This window comes from Dama dama, chromosome 29, assembly GCF_033118175.1.
Source record: "Dama dama isolate Ldn47 chromosome 29, ASM3311817v1, whole genome shotgun sequence".
Classification (NCBI taxonomy): domain Eukaryota; kingdom Metazoa; phylum Chordata; class Mammalia; order Artiodactyla; family Cervidae; genus Dama; species Dama dama.
Genome location: NC_083709.1, coordinates 32643644 through 32665197, shown reverse-complemented (window position 1 = coordinate 32665197; position 21554 = coordinate 32643644). Strand labels below are relative to the sequence as shown.

Sequence of the window (21554 nt, the reverse complement as noted above, 5' to 3'; positions counted from 1 at the left end):
CCTGTTTATAAAGAATGAATGCATGGCACCCTAAACAAGGGCACTGGTTCTGGGAAAAATGACTTACATAAGCTGTGGTGATCCAGTGGGCAAAGTAGACCTTACTTGGGAATTGTCATTGGCTTGAGCATATAAAACCTGCAGTTTCAAGCATTTGACATCACTGCTATCAGAAGCCATGAATGCCTCTCCTAATATATAGTACCTGTTACATACATGTATAGTACTTTCCTTTTGATAGTAAGTAAACAGTGTCTCATATATTACAGTGATCCTTCCTGTTAGTTTAGTGCTACTTAGCATCTCCTTTATTTTTATGAGCATATTATCGAGTTTCCGTGGGCTCAGTTACCCCACAGCATGTGGGATCTTGGTTCCTCAATGAGGAATTGAACCCATGTTCCCTGCATTGCAGGGCAGACTCTTAACTACCGAACCACCAGGGAAGTCCCCTTAACATGTTTTTTGAATGTTTTCAAAAATATAGAACAGTTGGAAGAATGTAGTACAATGGATTAGTTAATTCATTGTTAACTTATTAGTTAACTCATTAATTTTAAGTTGGGGAAGCAAAAGGAAAATTATTTCTTTGAAAATCCTCTGGAAACTGGGTGTGAAGGGTAAACTTTTCCAAATTGATAAATATGCTTTTCTTTTAAAAATATACATCACCTTAACCAGGATTGAACCTAAGGAGTAAATGAACAGTACTTAATGTTTCCAGATGGGTCATGCAAGCATTTGTGCTCTCTTTTTTTTAAAAGGGGTTCGCACTCTTGGGGCAGAGTTCTGGGATAGGAAATAATTCCACTTCATTGTTATTCAGGAGGAGTTATTTACTTATTTTAAAATAGAAAAGCTACTGGAGTTTTAAAATTTTACTTAACAGCTTTATTGAAATATAGTTCACATACTGTACTGTACAAGTGGCCTGTTTAAAGTATACAATTCAGTGATTTTTAGTATATTCACATAGTCATACAATCATTGCCATAATCAATTTTAGGACATTTTCATCATTTCCTCAAATTCCTCACCCATTAACCATAGCTCTATCAACCTAGAGCTACTCAATTAAATGTTTTTAATTTCATTGATTCTCAACACTGGCTGTTCATGAGAACCACCTTTTGCTGCCACTGTTCAGTCGCTAAGTCTGGGTATGCCCAAAAACAGATGAACATAGGAACAATGAAATACCCTAGACCACCTGAATCAGATTCAGAGAAGTCCCAGGTGATTCTGATCAACAGTGAGTATAAGATGGTGTGTTAGCTGCTCTCTACCATCCATTTTCATCACCTAAGTCCTTGTTGAATGGCAGATTCTCTTTCCTTAGACCTGACATGGGCTTCGTATTCTGGTCTAACAAGCTCCCAGGTGATGCTGATACTGCTGTTTCTCTACCATACTTTAAGTAGCAGAGCTTTGAACAGCATTGGCAGTTCCTGGGAGCTTGTTAGGAATGGAATCTCAGACCCCATCTCAGGTTACCTGAATCAGAGTTTGCATTCTGGTGAGATTTTCCAGGTGGATCATAGCCATCTTAGTTTTTCTGATGATGATTTAAGGACATTTTTAGTCATGCAGAATAATTAGATTTTCACACTGATGGTGCTCCCTGTGAGTGAGTGCTAAACTTTGTTACCTGTAATGTTTCACCTGTTTTCTGTCTATAGTTTATTTTCTCCAGTAGTTGGCTCTTCTAGCCGTAGGCTTGTTCTCAGAAGACAATAGATGCAAGGTGTGGATAGGGAGTCCTGTTTGAAGAACTGAAATTATACTGAATATATAAGGATTGTTTGTAGAGTGGTGGCACATTAAGAGGTCCAGAATCAATCACTTGAGTTGGTATAATCCAGTAATGTTTATGGAGGGCCCTCATGTGAATGGCTGTATGGCACTATAAATCAGTAGAGTGTAATTGAGTGTGTAAGAGCCTGAGGTTCCTCCACGGGGGATTGTGGATGGCAGAAACGCAGGAGAGGTGAGCCTGAAGAGCAGATTTCCCTCAGGAGAGCTATGATTACCTGAGTCAATCATAAAATTGTCATGCTGTTTTAGAGTCTTGTATGCCACATGTTGGTGAGCAATATCATCCAGCCTTGGAGAGGAAACTGATGAGCTGTGTATGAAAACATAAAAAGGATATGAGGAGCTTAGAACTTCACGGAAAGGTTTTCCTTGGTTATGTTGTAGGGTCGATCTAAAATGGAAGTATTATGGCAAGTAATTGTAAGCTTTCTAGGCAGGAAACTCAACTATAATTTTATGGTATTTAAGGACTCTGCTAGTATACTGTTGGATTTTCTTTTTGTCCTAACAGCTGATTAACTTGCAATATAGTAAAACAGAATATTGGTCATCTTATTTTTTACTAAAGCTTTTTAAAAGTTGAGCAAACATTGGTTTGTATTACTGTTTCATGTGTACAACCTTGTGTTTTGACCTCGATATATGCTACAGCATGCTTACCACCAAATGTTTAGCTTCCATCTGTTACCATAAAGTTGACCTCATTTACCCATTTTGCCCTCCCCCTACTCCTCTTCCCCTCTGGTAATCACTTAACCTGTTCTCTGTATCTATGTGTTTGTTTTTACTTGGTTTGTTTATTTTTAATATTCCAAATGTGAGTGAAATCATATGGTATTTGTCCTTTTCTGTCGGACTTATTTCACTTAGCGTATTACTTTCAGTGTCCATCCATGTGTTGCAAATGGCAGGATTTCATCTTTTTTATGGCCCAGTAGTATTCCACTGTGCATATATACCACATCTTCTTTGTCCATACATCCATCAGTGGTACTTAGGGTGTTCCCATATCTTGGATATTGTAAACAATGCTGTGATAAACATTTGGGTGCAGAAGTAATGAAACACAAACCTTTGGGTGTGTGGTATTTCTCCTGGCCCAGTTCAGTTCAGTTCAGTAACTCAGTCGTGTCTAGCTCTTTGCGACCCCATGGACTGCAGCACTCCAGGCTTCCCTGTCCGTCACCAACTCCTGGAGCTTGTGCAAACTCAAGTCCATCGAGTTGGTGTTGCCATCCAACCATCTCATCCTCTGTCGTCCCCTTCTCCTCCTGCCTTCAATCTTTGCCAGCGTCAGGGTCTTTTCCAATGAGTCAGTTCTTTGCATCAGGTGGCCAAAGTATTGGAGCTTCATCTTCAGCATCAGTCCTTCCAAAGAATATTCAGGACTGATTTCCTTTAGGATTGACTGGTTTGATCTCCTTGCAGTCCAAGGGACTCTCAAGAGTCTTCTCCAACATCACAGTTCAAAAGCATCGATTCTTCAGCACTCAACTTTCTCTATAGTCCAACTCTCACATCCATACATAACTACTGGAAAAACCATAGCTTTGTTGGCAATGTCTCTGCTTTTTAATATGCTGTCTAGGTTTGTCATAGCTTTTCTTCCAAGGAGTAAGCATCTTTTAATTTCATGGCTGAAGTGATTTTAGAGCCCCCCAAAATAAAGTCTGTCACTGTTTCCATTGTTTCCCCATCTGTTTGCCATGGCTCTTTAGTTCTTCGCTTTCTGCCATAAGGGTGATGTCATCTGTGTATCTGAGGTTATTGATATTTTCCCTGGCAGTCTTGATTCCAGCTTGTGCTTTATTCATCATGATATTTCACATGATGTACTCTGCATATAAGTTAAATAAGCAGAGTGACAGTATATAGCCTTGACATACTCCTTTCCCAATTTGGAACTGGTCTGTTGTTCCATGTCCGGTTCTAACTGTTGCTTCCTCACCTGCATACGGATTTCTTAAGAGGAAGGTCAGGTCTGGTATTCCCATCTCTTGAAGAATTTTCCACACTTTGATGTGATACACACAGTCACAGGCTTTAGCGTAGCCAATGAAGCAGAAGTAGACGTTTTTCTGGAACTCTCTTGCTTTTTCTATGATTCAACAGATGTTGTCAATTTGGCCTTTGGTTCCTCTGCCTTTTCTATATCCAGCTTGAACATCTGGAAGTTCTTGGTTCACATACTGTTGAAGCCTCACTTGGAGACTTTTGAGCATTACCTTGCTAGCGTGTGAGATGAGTGCAATTGTACAGTAGTTTGAACAGTCTTTGGCATTGCCTTTCTTTGGGACTGGAGTGAAAACTGACCTTTTCTAGTCCTGGGGCCACTGCTGAGTTTTCCAAATTTGCTGGCATATTGAGTGCAGCACTTTCACAGCATCATCTTTCAGGATTTGAAATAGCACAGCTGGAATTGTATCACCTCCGTTAGTTTTTTTTGTAGTGATGCTTCCTAAGGCCCACTTGACTTCACATTTCAGAATGTCTGGCTCTAGGTGAGTGATCACACCACTGTGGTTATGTGCATCATTGAGATCTTTTTTGTACAGTTCTGCATATTCTTGCCCCCTCTTCTTAATATCTTCTGCTTCTGTTAGGTCCCTACCATTTCTGTCCTTTATCGAGCCCATCTTTGCATGAAATGTCCCCTTGGTATCTCTAATTTTCTTGAAGAGATCTCTAGTCTTTTCTGTTCTATTGTTTTCCTCTTTTTCTTTGTATTGATCACTGAGGAAGGCTTTTTTCTCTCCTTGCTATTCTTTGGAACCCTGCATTCAGATGGGTGTATCTTTCATTTTCTCCTTTGACTTTCGCTTCTTTTCTTTTCTCAGCTATTTGTAAGGCCTCCTCAGAAAACCATTTTGCCTTTTTGCGTTTCTTTTCCTTGGGGATGGTTTTGATCACCACCTCCTGTACAATGTCACAAACCTCCAACCATAGTTCTTCAGGAACTCTATCAGCTCTAATCCCTTGAATCCTCAGCACCATTCTACAAACCAGTGATGGTTTTCAGTGTTTTAGTGTGGAAGGAGTTCAGCGTTTTTCATGTATATGTCTGGAGCATACACTTTAAGAAGAAATTTGGATACACAGATGATCTGTTTACCCACCATGCTTTGCGATGCATCAGATTAGAGTGTGTGTAGCCAGTAAAGTTCATTTTGCTTAACTGAACCCTTCAATAGTCTTGTGACTTAGACAAGATTAAAGGAGGGTATTTAAATGGAGTTTCAACTCCCAGGGCCTTCTAGAATGGGGATAAATTGGAAGAGCAATAGAGCACAATTGGCTACTGTGATTAAACAGAGAGAATAGGCAAGTTTTACTCTAGGCCCAGGAGTCTCAATTCTGGTTGCCCTGTTAGAGTTCTCTGAGGAACTTTCAACGGTAGATGCCTGGGCTCTCCCAAGAATGAGTGGGGGTCAGCCTCAAGCACTGGTAATTTTTCAAAGCTTCCTGGATTGTTACTAGTGTGGTAGTTGGATTGAGAACTGCTGGCCAGTTGCAGTGAGGCATAAGGCTTTGTTGTCGCCAGACCTTCAGATCCTTCAATATTAATAACATTTTATATGAAATATTCTGACTAATAAATGTTGGAAAACAATTCCTATTTTTCAAAATACAGAGTCGGCAGACCGAACACATCTGCTCACAAGATGCAATAAAAGGGCAACTGTTTGTGACCTCTGATTTAGACATTTAACTGTTTTCAAAAACTTTAAACCCCCCCTCCTTTTTTTAAAATCTGTGAACAATTTTTAGATTAATCACTTAAGGAAAAAACCATGAAAGATGGACCACTAAGATATCCTCTATTTCAGGCTTATTTTTCCCCTCCCATTTTTTGTTTGGTCTAAGTTTTCTTCTTGTTAGCTTGAACTCCACTTTGTTATAAACACTTACCTTTAACTAAGTTATTTCAGTGCTCTATAACACTGACCATAGAGGAAGTGCAGCAGAGAACCAGCGTTTGCCTGGTATTTTGATTATAAGAAAGAATGACTAAATTTTGTTGTTGTTGTTATTATTTAGTCACTAAGTTACATCTGATCCTTTTGTGAATCCATGGACTGTAGCTCACCAGGCTCCTCTGTCCATGGGGTTTCCCAGGTGAGAACAGTGGAGTGGGTTGCAATTTCCTCTTCCAGGGAATCCTTCCCACCCAGGGATTGAACCTGTGCATTGGCAGGTGAGTTTTTACCACTGAGCCACCAAGGAAGCCCAAACTAAAAATTTAAGATTCATAAATTATGAGAGGCTCATTTTCTTTATAATATGCCATTTTTTTTCTCTTAAAATTTTATCATGTACTCTTGCTTTTAATTTTTCCTCTATGTATTCATATTATGGCAGTCTTTTTAAGATCTCTCTTCCCTCAGCTGAAGTGAGGAAATAGCTGTGAATTCATGAGCAGTAACTGCTTTTCCAGAATTTATGCGTTATTCTGATGTGCCAGACAGTGGCTGACATGCACAAATATCACATGTTGAGAATCTTGTTTATGGAAAGAGTTGGTCTGATCAACATCAAGCTGTACTTTCTGAAAAAAGGGAATATTAAATGTTTTGGGCAGATGGTATGCTCTGAAATGGGTGATTAGGCCAATAGCAATGGATGGTTATACCCTGAGTAGATGAAAGTTATGTACTCTGTCAGTATTGCATATCTGTTTGTGTTGTGTTATGAGTTTATTTAGATGTAGAGTTAATTTTGAGATCTTAAAGATGTGTGTCCTGAAGGTTGAAGTACTTTGTGGTTCATACCTTTTTTCCTCCTGAAAAGTGAAAGTCACTCAGTTGTGTCTGACTCTGCGATCCCATGGGCTCTACAGTCCATGGAATTCTTCATGCCAAGGATTGAACCCAGATCTCCCACATTGCAGGCAGATTCTTTACCAGCTGAGCCACCTTGGAAGCAGCAAATGCATTTGTTTCTTAGGATAATGGAATAGAAACAAGAAAATGTCCTGAGGTAAATACTAATGTGCAGTGCACTAAGACCAGTTTGTGGTTGTGGATGTCAAAAGGTAGCCCCAGTTTTAATTTGATAACTAGCTTCTTCTTAGCATTAAACTCTTTTTGCATTGTCTCTTCTCTCCATTTTGGTGGGTGAGATGGAATTGTCTGTGTGAAGAGTGCAGAGCATCTCAGATCTAGGGAAAAGCATGTGCTTAGCTGCTGCTTTCTGAAGGCCTGGTGCCCTAGAGAAACTTACAGGAGGCAGGATGCCTGGAGCTTAGTGTTCAAGGGAGGAAGAGGCCAAGACAGAGGCTCAGGAGAGTTAGACATGGCCTAGAAGATGCAAGGCCATGGTAGAGACTTTGGGTTTTCTTTAAAGAGTAGTGGGAAGTCATTGAAGGTTTTGTTTATTAAACTTATTTTGAAAGAATTTTAAAGTTCCAGAAAAGGTGCAAGAATAGTACAGAAAATTTCCACCTGACATTTACCCCAATTCACTGATTTTCCACATTCTCATTATCCTTCTCTCTATAGAATTAGAAACTATTGAAGAGTAGATCGTACATATTCAGTAGGGTATGTTTTCTAAGAACAAGGATATTCTCTCTATAACCAGAGTACAGTTATCAAATAACGTTTATTTAACACTTTTTTAAAAAAATTTAACACTTTTACCTATAAACCATATCCTAGTTTTGCCATTTGTCTTAATAACGTCTTTTCATACCTCTTTCCTTTTTATTTTTAGTGTATAGGCTCCAGTTTAGGATCATATGTTGCCTTTAACTGTTACATCTTTTTAGTCTTTTAAAATTTGGAATTGTCTCATCCTTTATCTTTTATGACATTGACATTTTCAAATACTGTGAAAGTGTTGCTGTGTCTTTCTCAGGACATCTCATCTGGAGACACTGATGTCCATCTTGCCTTTCACTGGTAATTTTAATTTTCATTACCCTATCAAGGTAATATGTGGTTTCTCTACCGTATAGTTACCATCTTCTTCTTGTAACTAATAAGCAATCTGTGGAGAAGATGCTATGAGACCATGAATATATTGTGTCTCATTAAATTCACAGCCCCCCCCCCATTAATTTTCACTGAGATAATTTCAAAATGGTAATTTCCCAACTCTACCACTCCTTTCAGATTTACTAATGGCAGTGGAGATACAGATATGCTTTAGATGTGGACATCACATATGACTTGATTCTTACTGTCAAACTGCATGTTTTGCTTCCGTTTTCACTTCCTCTTTTCCCTCCTCTTTCCCACCCAGGGGAGTCTTTGTTCACAGTTTATGGTTCCAGTCACCTGGGGTTTACACTTGGTGTTTAAAAATCAGACCTAAAGAATAATTTGTACATATACTATCTTCCAGTTAGCAGTTGCCACCAGGAAATATTTTATAAGTTCTTCTAAGTGCACATGCTTAATTTAAAAATTGGTATGGTGATTTGCTGGTAAGTGTCTTTAAGAGCACAAAATATTTTGATTTTTGCCTTATTAGCCTATTTATCTTATCTCTAGTTTCTTTTCTTTCCCAGTTAAGGATGTAACTTAATAATCCATGTTTGGAACCTCCCTGTGTCTGTATGTTTCCCCCAGCCACCAACTAGTATCTAAATAGTTCTAGCCTTCTGACATTGGCAGACATCTTTGTGTTAAAACCCTGCCTCTCAAAATAGGAATCCTGGGAAAGGTTCACTTTGAGGGCAGAACCACTGTAATATGAAGTCTCTTATCTAAGAAATCTTATCTTCTTCCTATCTGCCTTATAGACCCAAAGAAAAAAGGAAATTAATAAAAAATGTCAAAATTAATTTTTTTTTGTCCCAAGTCTTCTTCTTCTGGTGTGGATGAAATGCATTTGTCTTAAGACTCTGTAGGATAGATAATGATTCACTATTATCGTTTAATTTTTCTTTTTTCATAGTAATATTTATTGTGAAATCAATTTTTATTCATTTTTATCTTAAAATCTGCTGAGCTTTTTTTTTTCTATTTTCTTATTTTAACCCTACTTTGGCTTCTAACCAACATTTTCAAATCAAAATTCAGAGCAGGTAGAGAAATGCTTTTAAAATGCATATTTGATGTAGTAAGTGCGATGCTATGCTTCTGAAAGCGCCAGGGTCACAGCTGCATGCATGAAAATGCATGGTGACTGCAGGCATTGTTTCCTCACACAGAAAAGGCAATCTGTGTCTATCGCTGAATTTATGATATAAATCAAATCATAGCTTTCCTACATTCGGAGATGTAGCAGAAAGGTTGAGGTGACCTAAAGGTTACAAATAACTTTCGCTTTTTGATTTGCCTACCACAAGACTATTGTTTTTTTTTTTTTACTCCTTCTTTTCTATTAAGATTGATGCATTTATACTTGAAAAGGTGAATCTAGTTACATACCTTATTTTATCGTTGTCTCTGTGCTAGTCTAGTGGAACCACAAATTTATCATTTATTCCTTCCCGCACTCCAGTCTGTTAAGATGCATGCACTGCTGTGTGTTGTTGACAATGTTATTAAAGGGTGGGGAGTCCTGAAGTATTAGGTAGGAACTCTGCCTGCTTCTGCGCTTTTTTTTTTTTTTTCCCCCTCTGAACCGTTGTTAACTTTGAAACAGTGTACTTAGAGGAGTTGTGATGTTGGTTTTTCATGATCCATTCAAAGAGTTTAAAAAGGTTCTTTGGGAAAAGTGTGTGTTTGTTACATTTATTAAAATGTGCATATGGCACTGAAAGGGAAGCATAAGAGTAAGAAGATAGAGACCCAGCTTTCAAGCTGCTTAGGCTCTAGTTTAAGATACAAATTTACCTGCATGATAATCATATTAGAACCACATTTTCAAAGTATTCTTTGTGTTAGGTACTGTGTTAAATGCTTTACTTAAAATGGCAGTTAAAACATTTACAAATTATGAAATGGGCAAGTGCCAAAGAACATACAACAAACTGGCTCATCTGTGGCAGGAAAACAACAACAGCAATATTAAAAACCACAGAGTGAAGGAGAAATTAGAGGCACCAGACGCCAATGAAGGGTGACCTGGTTGCCTGTTTTGTATTGACTTCAATCTTCAGAAACAATGTTATTCTCTTTTAAGAAGTTAGCCTCCAACTAATAAAAATAAATGAAAAAAAAAATACACGCAAATATAAAAAAAAAAAGAAGAAAGCAGAGCCTATTGGATGGATGTCTTAAGAGTTAGGAAATCCTGATTTGAAATTTTCTGTGGGCTTATTCTGGATACAGTACTGCATTTCTTTTTGAAATGAAAAATATAGGGTGATTTACTTATTTGGGATAAAAATAGGAGACCACTGTTTTGAGGCCTTAGGTTTTATTAGACGTTGGCCTTAGAGCTATTTAAACTTGGCATAGAATTATTAATAGTTGAGAGCCATCTTTATCGCTTTCTGCCTTTAGAGGCTTTGGTTCCACCTCTAATCTTGAGTAGTTCAAAGGTTAGAGCTTTAATGGGTGACTTGGGTTATAGAACTTTATCCCTGGAAGGTACTTGGTCTGGTCTCCTCATTTTACAGCTGAAGAAACTCTTGCCCAAGCAAGAGAGGTTAATTCTCTTGCTTGAGATCACACAGTGTGTTGCAGAGACAGAAGGTGAATTTGGAACTCTTGATTCTTTTCTTTAATTCAATGTTTTCCCCCCACTATTTCACATCACCTCTCCATTTCTAGTTTTTGTTTCTGAGACGTGGATGTGGCAGCATTTAACAGTAAATGATTCGGATGATGCTGTGTAGGCACAGCTTATGTAAATAATGACTTCGGTGCCCCACATTTGTGTTTGCTTTTCAAAATTGTATAGAGCTTATTGTCTGCCATTGTTAGCTTTACAAGTGATCAGGTTGATTGTATGTTCAACCTATCTATCATTTTGAATAAAGTGTTGTAGTCAACTTACTCTTTATGACTTGACTACCAGTTTGGGGAATAATTGACATTTTAAGGCATAACCCAGGGTTTGTTTTGATGTTCTTTCGTATCACATTTTTAAATTCCTCAATAGTGCTTCTAATGACGAGTAAAGTTTGAACTGTAGATTTACCTTGACCTTTCTCAGAGGTACTTGGAAGAAGTGGAATGGCTAATAAGCAGCAAAAAGAAAGGAAAGAAAAATCTTGAATAATCTATAAATTTAAGAATAAATCCTCGACTATATGAAGAGTGAACTATACTTAGCCTTAGGACATTTAAAATGTGCTAATTATAGTATTTTAAATAGGAAATTAACACTATTTTCTATCATACCCAGATTAGCATGTGTAATATTTAATACTGTTTGTTTATTTTGGAACATGTTTCTGTTTTTTTGCAAGGAATAATTGTACATTTGCTTTCCATTCTAAGTCTTCTATTTTCTACTGTACCATTACCTTTGTGCACCTAATGTTATTATTGGATGACTATATTTCTATAAGAAACTTAAAATTTTGGACATGATTGATTGATTGCTTTTAAAGAAGGATAACAGTAGAATCATTGTCTTTTTGACTAGCTCAGGGCTAGTACCATGTTTGAGTTAGTTTTGTACTTTGCTCGGTGCTTGCCATTTTACTTAGTTCAGTGGTTCTTAACCAGGGGCAGTTGTGGCCCCAGGGGACATTGATAATGTCTAGAGACATTTTTGATTGTCATGTAACTAGACTGAACGCTCTTAGCGTCTAGTGGGTAGAGGCCAGGAATGCTGCTGAATATCCCATGGTATATTGAACAACCCCTATGTCAAAGAATTATCTGACTCCAAATGTCCGTAGAGCCAGACTGAGAAAACTTCATGTATGGCAACTGCACAATGAAGTAGATTGAATTAAAAACTATGTCCATTCTATAAAGCATAAAGCTTTATATATTATTTTATATGTGCATTCACATGCCATTGTAGTGATTCACAAGGGAAAATTTAGCTCTTTTCTTCATTACATTTGAAGTATTAAAACAAAATTTTGGCAATTATAATTGATTTTAGCTTAGTTGTACCAAGTTGAAATAGTATAATGGCAATCAATGTTAATCAGCAATAATGTTCAGTGTTCTTAATTTGGACTTCCTTTCTCTGTCAAGGTTTTAAATTTCTTGGAATCAATATTGTATATTATTCCTACAAATTTTCACTTGGATCTGACATAATCAATTCTCTGGAAAAATTAATTTTCCAGATGTCTAAGTCAGTAACTAGGCTTCCCTGGTGGCTCAGCGGAGCAGAATCTGCCTGCCAATGCATGAGACGGGGTTTGATCCCTGAGCTGGGAAGATCCCCTGGAGAAGGAAATGGCAACTCACTCCAGTATTCTTGCCTGGGAAATCTCATGGACTGAGGAGCCTGGCAAACTACAGTCCATGGGGTTTAGACACCACTTAGTGACTAAAGAGCAACACAAGTCAGTAATTAATTTGGATAATCCCTATTCTATATTCTACATAATGTCGTCTTTAGAGTTTAAGTCTGAGATACTGAACAGAATTTGCTGAACCCAAAAGCTAGCAGAACAAGCCTCCAACAAATTTAGTCATACAACAAAGTTGCAATGGGTCCCACAATTCCAGTAAAGTAGAAGCTATTAATAAAGTATGATAGAGTTTGCTAATATATGCATCATTTCTAATCTAATTTAAATTACTATCTTTTACTTCTGTTGATATGATTTAATTTGGACAAAACTGTTTTTAAAAGGAGATACATTCTTTATAGTTTTTAAAAAAGAGATTAAAATTTTTTTTAAAAACCTTTTTATTTTGTTGAGATATAGTCAGTTAACAAACAATGTTGTGATAATTTCAGGTGAACATCAAAGGGACTCAGCCATACATATGTATGTATCTATTTTACCCCTAACTCCCCTCCCATCCAGGTTGCCACATAACATTGAACAGAGTTCCCTGTGCTGTAACCCACATGTTGGTTATCCTTTTAAAATGTAGGAGTGTGTACATAGCCATCCCAAACTCCCTGACTATTCCTTCCCCACTTCCTTCCACCCAGCAACCATAGTTTTTGTCTAAGTCCGTGAGTCTCTGAAAAGGAGGTAGATTCCTAACAGTTTTTTGGAGGAGGAAATGTGAGAAGTGGGAAGAGGTAGGAGGTGACATAAGGGAAGAGTATTGAAAAGCACTTAAGTGTTTTATGATCACACAGAAACTATGTAGTATCTTGTTGGATTTTCTTCTTAAATAGTCATAAATGCCACCATTAGCTGGAGGACTAGTGGGTGGTCATATCTGATGCTCCTCATTTCAATATGGTGCTTGTCAGAAGGAAAAACCATAGCTAACATTAATTACAGTTGCTGTTCTTTCCTTTTCATTCATGTTTGCTTGAACATGACCTACTGAATTTGTAATCTAAGAAGCTGGGATGATATGACATACCTGAGAGGCTTTTAGGATTTGTAGCATTTATTTTCTTAATATCTGTAACAACTAGAGTAGGAGCAGATTCTAGATAGGATTAACTGCCAAGGAGCCTGGAATTTGGCAATGTGATTTTGATAGGATTTTTAAGTTTTGGCATAAAGAGTTGCTTGGAGAGATCCTTTAGCAGTGGCAGTAATCTGATCACTCAGAAATAGCCTGTGCTTTAACAAACAGGAGCCTGCCAGCATTTGAAGTTAGTGGCTGATAGATTAGGTGAGGTTGAGGAGAGACTAGAGAGATGGTGTTATAATACCCAGAAACTGTGTGGTAGTGTCAGAGAGGTGTTTAACGTGAGTGTTTCAGTGTGATGTATCTGCCATAGTTTTCTGTTTAAGAGAGGAAAAAAAATCAGAAAACTTTCCAACTACTAACCTCCATCTTAGGTGGTTTTTAACTTGTACCAATTTTCAACTCTGGCAACACATCAGAATTGCTAGAAGAATTTTTAAAAATTACTAATGCATGGGCTCCACTCCTAGCAACCCCAGTATAATTGAAGCCTGGGCACTCGTATTTTAAAAAGAGCTCCACAGATGAATCTAACTCACAACCGGGCTGAGTACCACTGCTTTATAGCAGTGCATCAGAATTGTCTGGAGAGCTATTTATTAGGTCTGGCTAAGGCCTGAGAATTTATTTTCATTTCTAACAAGTTCCCAGGTGATGCTGATATTGCTGGTAAGGCTATCACGTTTTGAGAACCACCAAGAAGGCAGTTTTAAAAAATCATTTGAGTGTGACTGATGTCTGATCTTTTTCTTTCTTTTTTTTTTAAACATTGCTAGTGCTGTATTATTGAATTAAAATTATGCATATAATTCTTTTTATGTAAAAAATATAGATGCATCTATATGGTGTGAATTTTTTTCAAATAGCATTTTTAATTTTAAAAAAATTTGAGAAAATAGACACGTGTGTATATATATATATATATATATATATATATAAAACAGAATCACTTTAGTGTACACCTGAAACTACCAAAATATTCTTAATAAGCTATTCTCCAATGTAAAATAAAAAGTTAAAAACAGAATAAGGAAAGAATGAGATAATACCATTTGTAGCAACGTTGATCAACCTAGAGATTATTACATAAATAAAGTCAGAAAGACAAATATTGAAATCTAAAAAATAGTACAAATGAACTTATTTACAAAACAAAAATATTCTTACAGATGTGGAAAACAAACTATGGTTGCCAAACAGGAAAGGATAGGGGAGGGATAAATCGGGAGTATGGGATTAATAGATGCACATGACTATATATGTAATAGATAAACAATAGGATTTACTGTATAGCATGGGGAACTATGTTCAATATCTTATAATAACCTATAGTGGAAAAGAATAAAAAAGAATTTGTATATATGTATCTAGGTATAACTGAATAATTTTTTGTACACCTGAAACTAACACAGTATTGTAAATCAGCTATCAGTCAGTCAGTTCAGTCGCTCAGTCATGTCTGACTCTTTGCGACCCCATGAACTGCAGCACACCAGGCCTCCTTGTCCATCACCAACTCCCGGAGTCCACCCAGACCCATGTCCATCAAGTCGGTGATGCCATCCAACCATCTCACCCTCTGTCGTCTCCTTCTTCTCCTGCCCTCAATCTTTCCCAGCATCAGGGTCTTTTCCAATGAGTCAGCTCTTCAAATCAGGTGGCCAAAGTATTGGAGTTTCAGCTATACTTCATTACAAAAAATATGTAGCATTTTTAATTGAAAATTTTTTTCTTGGAGGAAAAAGCCATGTCACTAATAACTGAAAATTCTTTGTATAGTACTTCATAGTTTAAAGAGCTAATGAATTTACAATTTCCAGTAGACTTTTTGTACTACTTAGAATAATTTGTTTGTCTTTTTTCCTTTTCTTTTTTTAACCCCATTATTTGAGAATCCTTCACATTTCAGATCTTTTATATAGTCTTTTTGGTATCTTGATTGATGGAGCCCAGATAAAAGGATTTGTCCTTGTTGAATAGAAATTTTCAGAATTTATAATTTGCAGAGTTTGTTATTTGAGATGGGAGAGATATCTTTTTCTTTCTTACCTAAAGTATATTGGGGGAACACAGAGCTATATATTGAGAAGAATGGGGGTAAATGGGAACAGAGACAGAGCTGTTGTTTAATTGCTCATTTGTGTCGGACTCTTTGCGACCCCATGGACTGTAGCATGCCAGGCTTCTCTGTCCATGGAATTTCCCAGACAAGAATGCTGGAGTGGGTTGCCATCCCCTTTACCAGGGGATCTTCCTGACCCAGGGATCAAGCCCATGTTTCCTGCTTTACAGCTGTATTCTTCACCGCTGAGCCACCAGTGAAGCCCTGCAGAGACAGGGAGTTGGTGCTTATAGGTTGGGACAGTGTTAGAGGAGATGGAATCTTTCAGGTCTAGAAGGAGATTCATCAGCAGGAAGAGGAGATTTCCAAGAATGAGGGAATCAAGGGGAGTGTATAATGAGAGAGCTACTGGATTGAGGATCTTGGCCAAAGTCATAGAGCTATTAGATAACAGAGACTGCTGTCAAATTTGGGTCTCTAAGATTTGGGTTCTTTTTTCTGGAAAACAGATAAAAGACAAAATAGTTCTAATGAGCCAACTCTGCAACAAATGCAGCAGTTGAGGATTTTGTGACAATTATGAATCCTGGAAAAAAAGCTTCTAGATGGCAGTGGTTTTTTCTCCTGCTATATTTGGATATTAAAAGTGTGTATCCTGAAATGACAGCTTCCAGTGTGACTTTGTGTGTTTTTCAGAAACCATCCTCAGCCTTTGATCACTGTTCTTGAGCACAGACCTGATTGCTGGCCAGTCATTTTGCAGCAGCTGACAGCTTTTTTCCAGCAATGCCTTGAAAGGTAATATAAAATAAAATAAATTAGGGAGATGGAATAGTATATGCTAATTTTAGAGTTTTTCTTTTAAGCTGCTTTGACTGTAATGTTTTCTCCTGCAGAAATGTCTTAGAAAAGGATATAGTTTTCTGTTTTCTTTTTAAGAGAAAAAAATCCTACCAGTTTTATTGATTGTTGAAATATTGACCATGAGAATAGCTACTGTTACAGAAGCTAAGCATTGGATAGTTGGGAAAGTTGATTGGAAATATTCAGTAAGCTACTACATAGTACGTATGGATGACAGGTCTTCCTGCTGGAAATTGATTAGTGAGTTAATCTCTCCATTAGAAACCAGTGCCAGTTGGGATTAAGCAGTATTGCCAACTGGGACCAGATGACCACCATATGTGCAGTTAGTTTAGCTTCATCAAGGCCTTCTGCCTTCTGATGGGCCTCAAAGCTTTCTCCCATTCTGTTACCATGGCATTAGCTCAGGTGGTCATCTCTTGCTGTGACTGTTGCCACCTGTTCTTAACTGGCATCTCTGCCTTCCATCTCATCCTGCTCAAGGCCATTCTCTAAGCCATCCATCAGGGCGACATATCAGGAGAGCATATCTTTGTATCACTCCCTAGCTTAAGTCACCATCACTGTGATTTTCAAACTGTACTTGCAATGTATAGGCTAAACATGGAAATCCTCATACCCCTTAAGCCTTTTTTTTTAAGTTTTGTTTTTGTTTTTTTGATGTGGACCATTTTTAAAGTCTTTATTGAATTTGTAACAATACTGCCTCTGTTTTATGTTTTGGGGTTTTGGCCATAAGGCATGTGGGATCTTAGCACTTTGACTAGAGATTGAACACATACCTCCTGCATTCGAAAGTGAGGTCTTAACCACTGGACAGCCAAGGAAGTCCCAGCTCTGTTTTTATACACTGTTTTGTTTTGTTTTGTTTTTAATAATGTGTTGATATCTCACAGCAGCTTTCTCTTAGAAAACAATAGTTTGGTCTCTGGAATAGTTGGAAAATCCCTGGGCTACAGGATGAGATCTGTTATGTCATATACTAGGCTCTGTGTATGATCTGTTTCACCAATTTTATTTTCTTTCTTTATCTCATGATTTATGAATTACATATTCAGCAATACACTGACTTGCTTTGGTTCCACAAAGGAAGAAGTGCTATTCCCTTACCTCTTCTTTTGCTTATTAATTTCTACTTTACTGTCTTGAATCTCATCACATTCCTTTTCTAACTAGTACCCTAGCCCTTTCTTGATTACTTTCTCTATTTAAATCTCTTTTTAGGTACTGTCTTTCCCAGGAAGTGTTTACTTACCACAAGCTGAATTAATAACTTCAGTTGTGATTTCTGACATCATTATATTTACTACATTGTCTTACAATTATTATCCTCCATTAACTGAAATTTTCTTGAGGGCAGGAGCTGTGTCTCAGTATTCTTTATGTTAACAATGCCTGGCACAGTTTAGGTGCTTACAGATGTCCAGTGTATATATGTGTACACAGGAGTCTCACAGATTGGTGGGGCCCAGGCAGTGGGTTGTAAAGGGCCTCCTAAAATATATCTAACTGCTTACTTAGTACTCCTATACAAGGTCATGATAGGATAGTACCATTGACCATGGTGTCCAATGCCCGAGCTACATTTCCCACACTCGCTATATTCATGTGCTCTTGTTCTTGAAGGTCTTAGAATGTCCTATAGGTACTATTTATTAGAATTCCATTTTGGAGTCTTTAACTTCAGTTTTAGATAGAATTTCCAGGCAGGATATACTGTCAGAAGAAGCTTTAAAGAGATATAGGGTACCTTATGATCATCTGCCAGTAAGAAAAATCTGTGTAACAATTGAATAAATATCTTAAACATTATCATCTTCTCTTCCCTGACCCATGACTGCATTTTCAAAGGTAAGATATTAACATTTACCAAATAAATCTGTGTTTATCCATGTCAGAAAGCAAAATTAACAAATTTATAAGCAGTTGTTTAATGAAATTTCTCTTGTTAAATAGATTGGGATATTTTATAAAAAAACGTGCTGCTTATGTGCCAAATTTGTTATGAAGTTTCTTTTTAGGGTAATCCTTATAAATATCTCACTTGTCCCATGCTCCAGTTAGCAAATAATTAAATTACATTATAGTTGTTTTCGTTTCAAAGGATTATTATTTTGGAACTTGGAAGTAGTTCTTCTAATGATAATGTCCAGATGATCATAAGGAGAAAATATTATTTATTGATTTTGATTTATTTACTGATAAGCTTTTATTGATCTAATCCTTTCATTTGAATTCCGAGGTCTTAGAGTATACTATCTAGAGCTTTTTAGAAGTTCTAAATAATTTTATATTTCTTTGCAAAGAATTTCAGTTGTCTCATTTCTACTTTTGCACCATGAGACTATTTTTTGCAGGATGAAATTGATAATTCTGGTTGCATTTTCAGCAGACGGTTAGTTTCCTGAGATTTAATTTTAGAGTGAGTTAGATTAGTAGTTTTTACATTTAGAAGATAATGAAGGAAATTTGGTAATTTAGTAAGAATATAAATGGTAATTCACAACTACAGGAAGGAGGCAAAATATTGTGATGATAGCTAGTATCCTAGACCTTTCTGTCTTAGGAACTGTTGGTTAGAATAGCTGTTTGGTTTCATTTTTAATAGAATGTAGATGTCCTGAAATAGCAGTGTATCTTCATGCTAGATTTTTGGGGGGACATGATTCTCTAGTTAAATTCTGCACTCATTTGTAGAAGACCACTGATGTTAAGTCTTCATCTCTATAGAACTAAGAATTGGGTAAATTGACAATGATGTCATGGTGTTTTGGAGAAGGAAATGGCAACCCACTCCAGGATTCTTGCCTGGAGAATCCCATGGACAGAGGAGCCTGGCGAGCTGTAGTCCATGGGGTTGCAAAGAGTCAGACGTGACTGAGCAACTAACACACATGGTGTTTAGGCTTGGCTTTTTCAAGATTAACTAGGCTAACACATAGTTTTTCAGAGAGGGAACTAAGGAGAGCAACACTAAATGATTTGCTCAAGGTCACGTGGCTAGTCAGTTGGCAGAGTTGGGCTCTAAGCCTCAGTCTTTTGACCCTCATTCCAAGTCTTTTCCCACTATTTCTCCCTCCTTGTTGAACATACATATGAAAGCCTTGTGTGTAAACATGCACAATGGGTTACATTTTTAAACATTCTTAGTCACTTTGGGATTTCAGGTTATCTGTTTTATTTTCCTTTTCTCCTTAAGACTAGTTGATTTCATACTCTACAGCATTGATAGTATATCATCAGATAGCACATAGGAAATGCAAAATCTAGAATCAGAACAGATTAAGCATAGAGATTTTAGGTAGTATATTTCCTAGGAAAGCTCAACATTATGCTTTTAGTGTCAGATAAACACCTTGGAAATACTTTTCTTTGCATGAACCTTCCATTTCACCTTTAGCACCTCAAAGTAGGAGAAAACTGATAAGCTATTCATGGATGTTCTTAACACCTCAGTTCAATCTGGTTCAGTCGTGTCCACCTCTTTGCAACCCCATGGACTACAGCACGCCAGGCCTCTCTGTCCGTTAGCAACTCCTGGAGTTTACTCAAACTCATATCCATTGAGTCAGTGATGCCATCCAACCATCTCATCCTCTGTCATCTCCTTCTCCTCACACCTTCAATCTTTCCCTGCATCAGGGTCTTTTCCAATGAGTCAGCTCTTCACATCAGGTGGCCAAAATATTGGAGTTGCACCTTCAACATCAGTCCTTCCAATGAATATTCAGCACTGATTTTCTTTAGGATGGACTGGTTGGACCTCCTTTCAGTCCAAGGGACTCTCAAGAGTCTTCTCCAACACCACAGTTCAAAAGCATCAATTCTTTGGCACTCAGCTTTCTTTATAGTCCAACTCTCACATCCATACATGACCACTGGAAAAACCATAGCCTTAAAGATGGGCCTTTGTTGGCAAAGTAATGTCTCTGGTTTTTAATATGCTGTCTAGGGTGGTCATAACTTTTCTTCCAAGGAGTAAGCGTCTTTTAATTTCATGGCTGCAGTCACCATCTGCAGTGATTTTGGAGCCCCCCAAAATAATATCTGTACTGTTTCCTCTGTTTCCCCATCTATTTGCCATGAAGTGATGGGGCTGGATGCCATGATCTTAGTTTTCTGAATGTTGAGCTTTAAGCCAACTTTTTCACTCTCCTCTTTCACTTTCATCAAGAGGCTCTTTAGTTCTTCTTCACTTTCTGCCATAAGGGTGGTGACATCTGCATATCTGAGATTATTGATATTTCTCCCAGGAATCTTGATTCCAGCTTGTGCTTCCTCCAGCCCAGCGTTTCTCATGATGTACTCTGCACATAAGTTAAATAAGCAGTGTAACAATATACAGCCTTGACATACTCCTTTTCCTATTTGGAATCAGTCTGTTGTTCCATGTCCAGTTCTAACTGTTGCTTCCCACCTGGCTAGTATTTATTCTTTGGGGAGTACATTATTGGAGAGAGATGGGGGAATGATGTTTTTTAAGTCTCTTTTCTGTTCCATAGTCTAATCCATATATACATCATCTATTTGCTTGATCTATGAAACTTTTTTAGTTTCCTAAAGTAGGTATTGTGATAAAGATAATTATTACTGTTTCATTAATAATTATGAACTCACAAGTCCTTTTTTTTTTATAGATTGTGTAAATATTGGTGCTGATGAGGGAAAAAAAAAACAACTTCCTCCAGATTGTGAGCTCTGTCAGAGCAAGTGTTTAATTTTGTTTTTAGCACATAGAAGAGTGAAGATATCTGTAGGGGCTCAGTTAATTTTGTCAAGTGAATAAATGAATGAATGAATAGGTTAAATCTTATCAATTTGGTAACTTTTAAATTTTTGTTAGTGTTAATGATGTTTTGAAATCACATTGCTGTGGAATGTATAGCATTATAAAATTAATGTCATCAGTCATGATTTAACTACCATTTCCTCCATTAAGTATTGCACATTATACCTTTCTTTCAGCATCTTTTTCACTTTGTATTCTCTAGTCCAGGAACAGAGCTGATGGTCTCTCTTAGACTACATGCTTCTTAAAGATAGATAATGCCTGTTTCATTTTTGTATCTTATCTAATAATAACTTATTTATAATAAATATGAAAAATGTTAAAATAAAATCATGATGTTTAATCAATGAATGCTAATTATAAAACTACTCTATGACAGTGTAAATGAATCAATTAGTTTAAAGATTGAGCATCTCTGAGGGCCTAGTGTGTATGCTTATTGGTAATACAGCATTGAACAGAAACCCATGATTCATGCCCTAATTGACTGATGGTCTAGCAGGGGATGGAGATATAAATAAATAATGACAATAAAGTCATTATCCTGTGCAAGCACACAATGGGGACTTGACCAAGGCTGTGTGTCAGGGAAGGCCCTCAGGAAGTCATTTTA

General features: G+C 37.2%; 1 protein-coding gene across 4 annotated transcripts in view; it reads left to right on the top strand.

Annotated features, from left to right (window-relative positions):
• The window catches only part of FOCAD (focadhesin), a 286671-nt gene that overhangs the window by 55531 nt on the left and 209586 nt on the right, over window positions 1-21554 (top strand). For all 4 annotated transcript variants that reach the window (XM_061132648.1, XM_061132649.1, XM_061132647.1 and 1 more), the window contains one exon: window positions 15985-16086. In XM_061132648.1, coding sequence (XP_060988631.1) covers window positions 15985-16086 — 102 coding nt within the window. The remainder of the gene's footprint in view (window positions 1-15984; window positions 16087-21554) is intronic.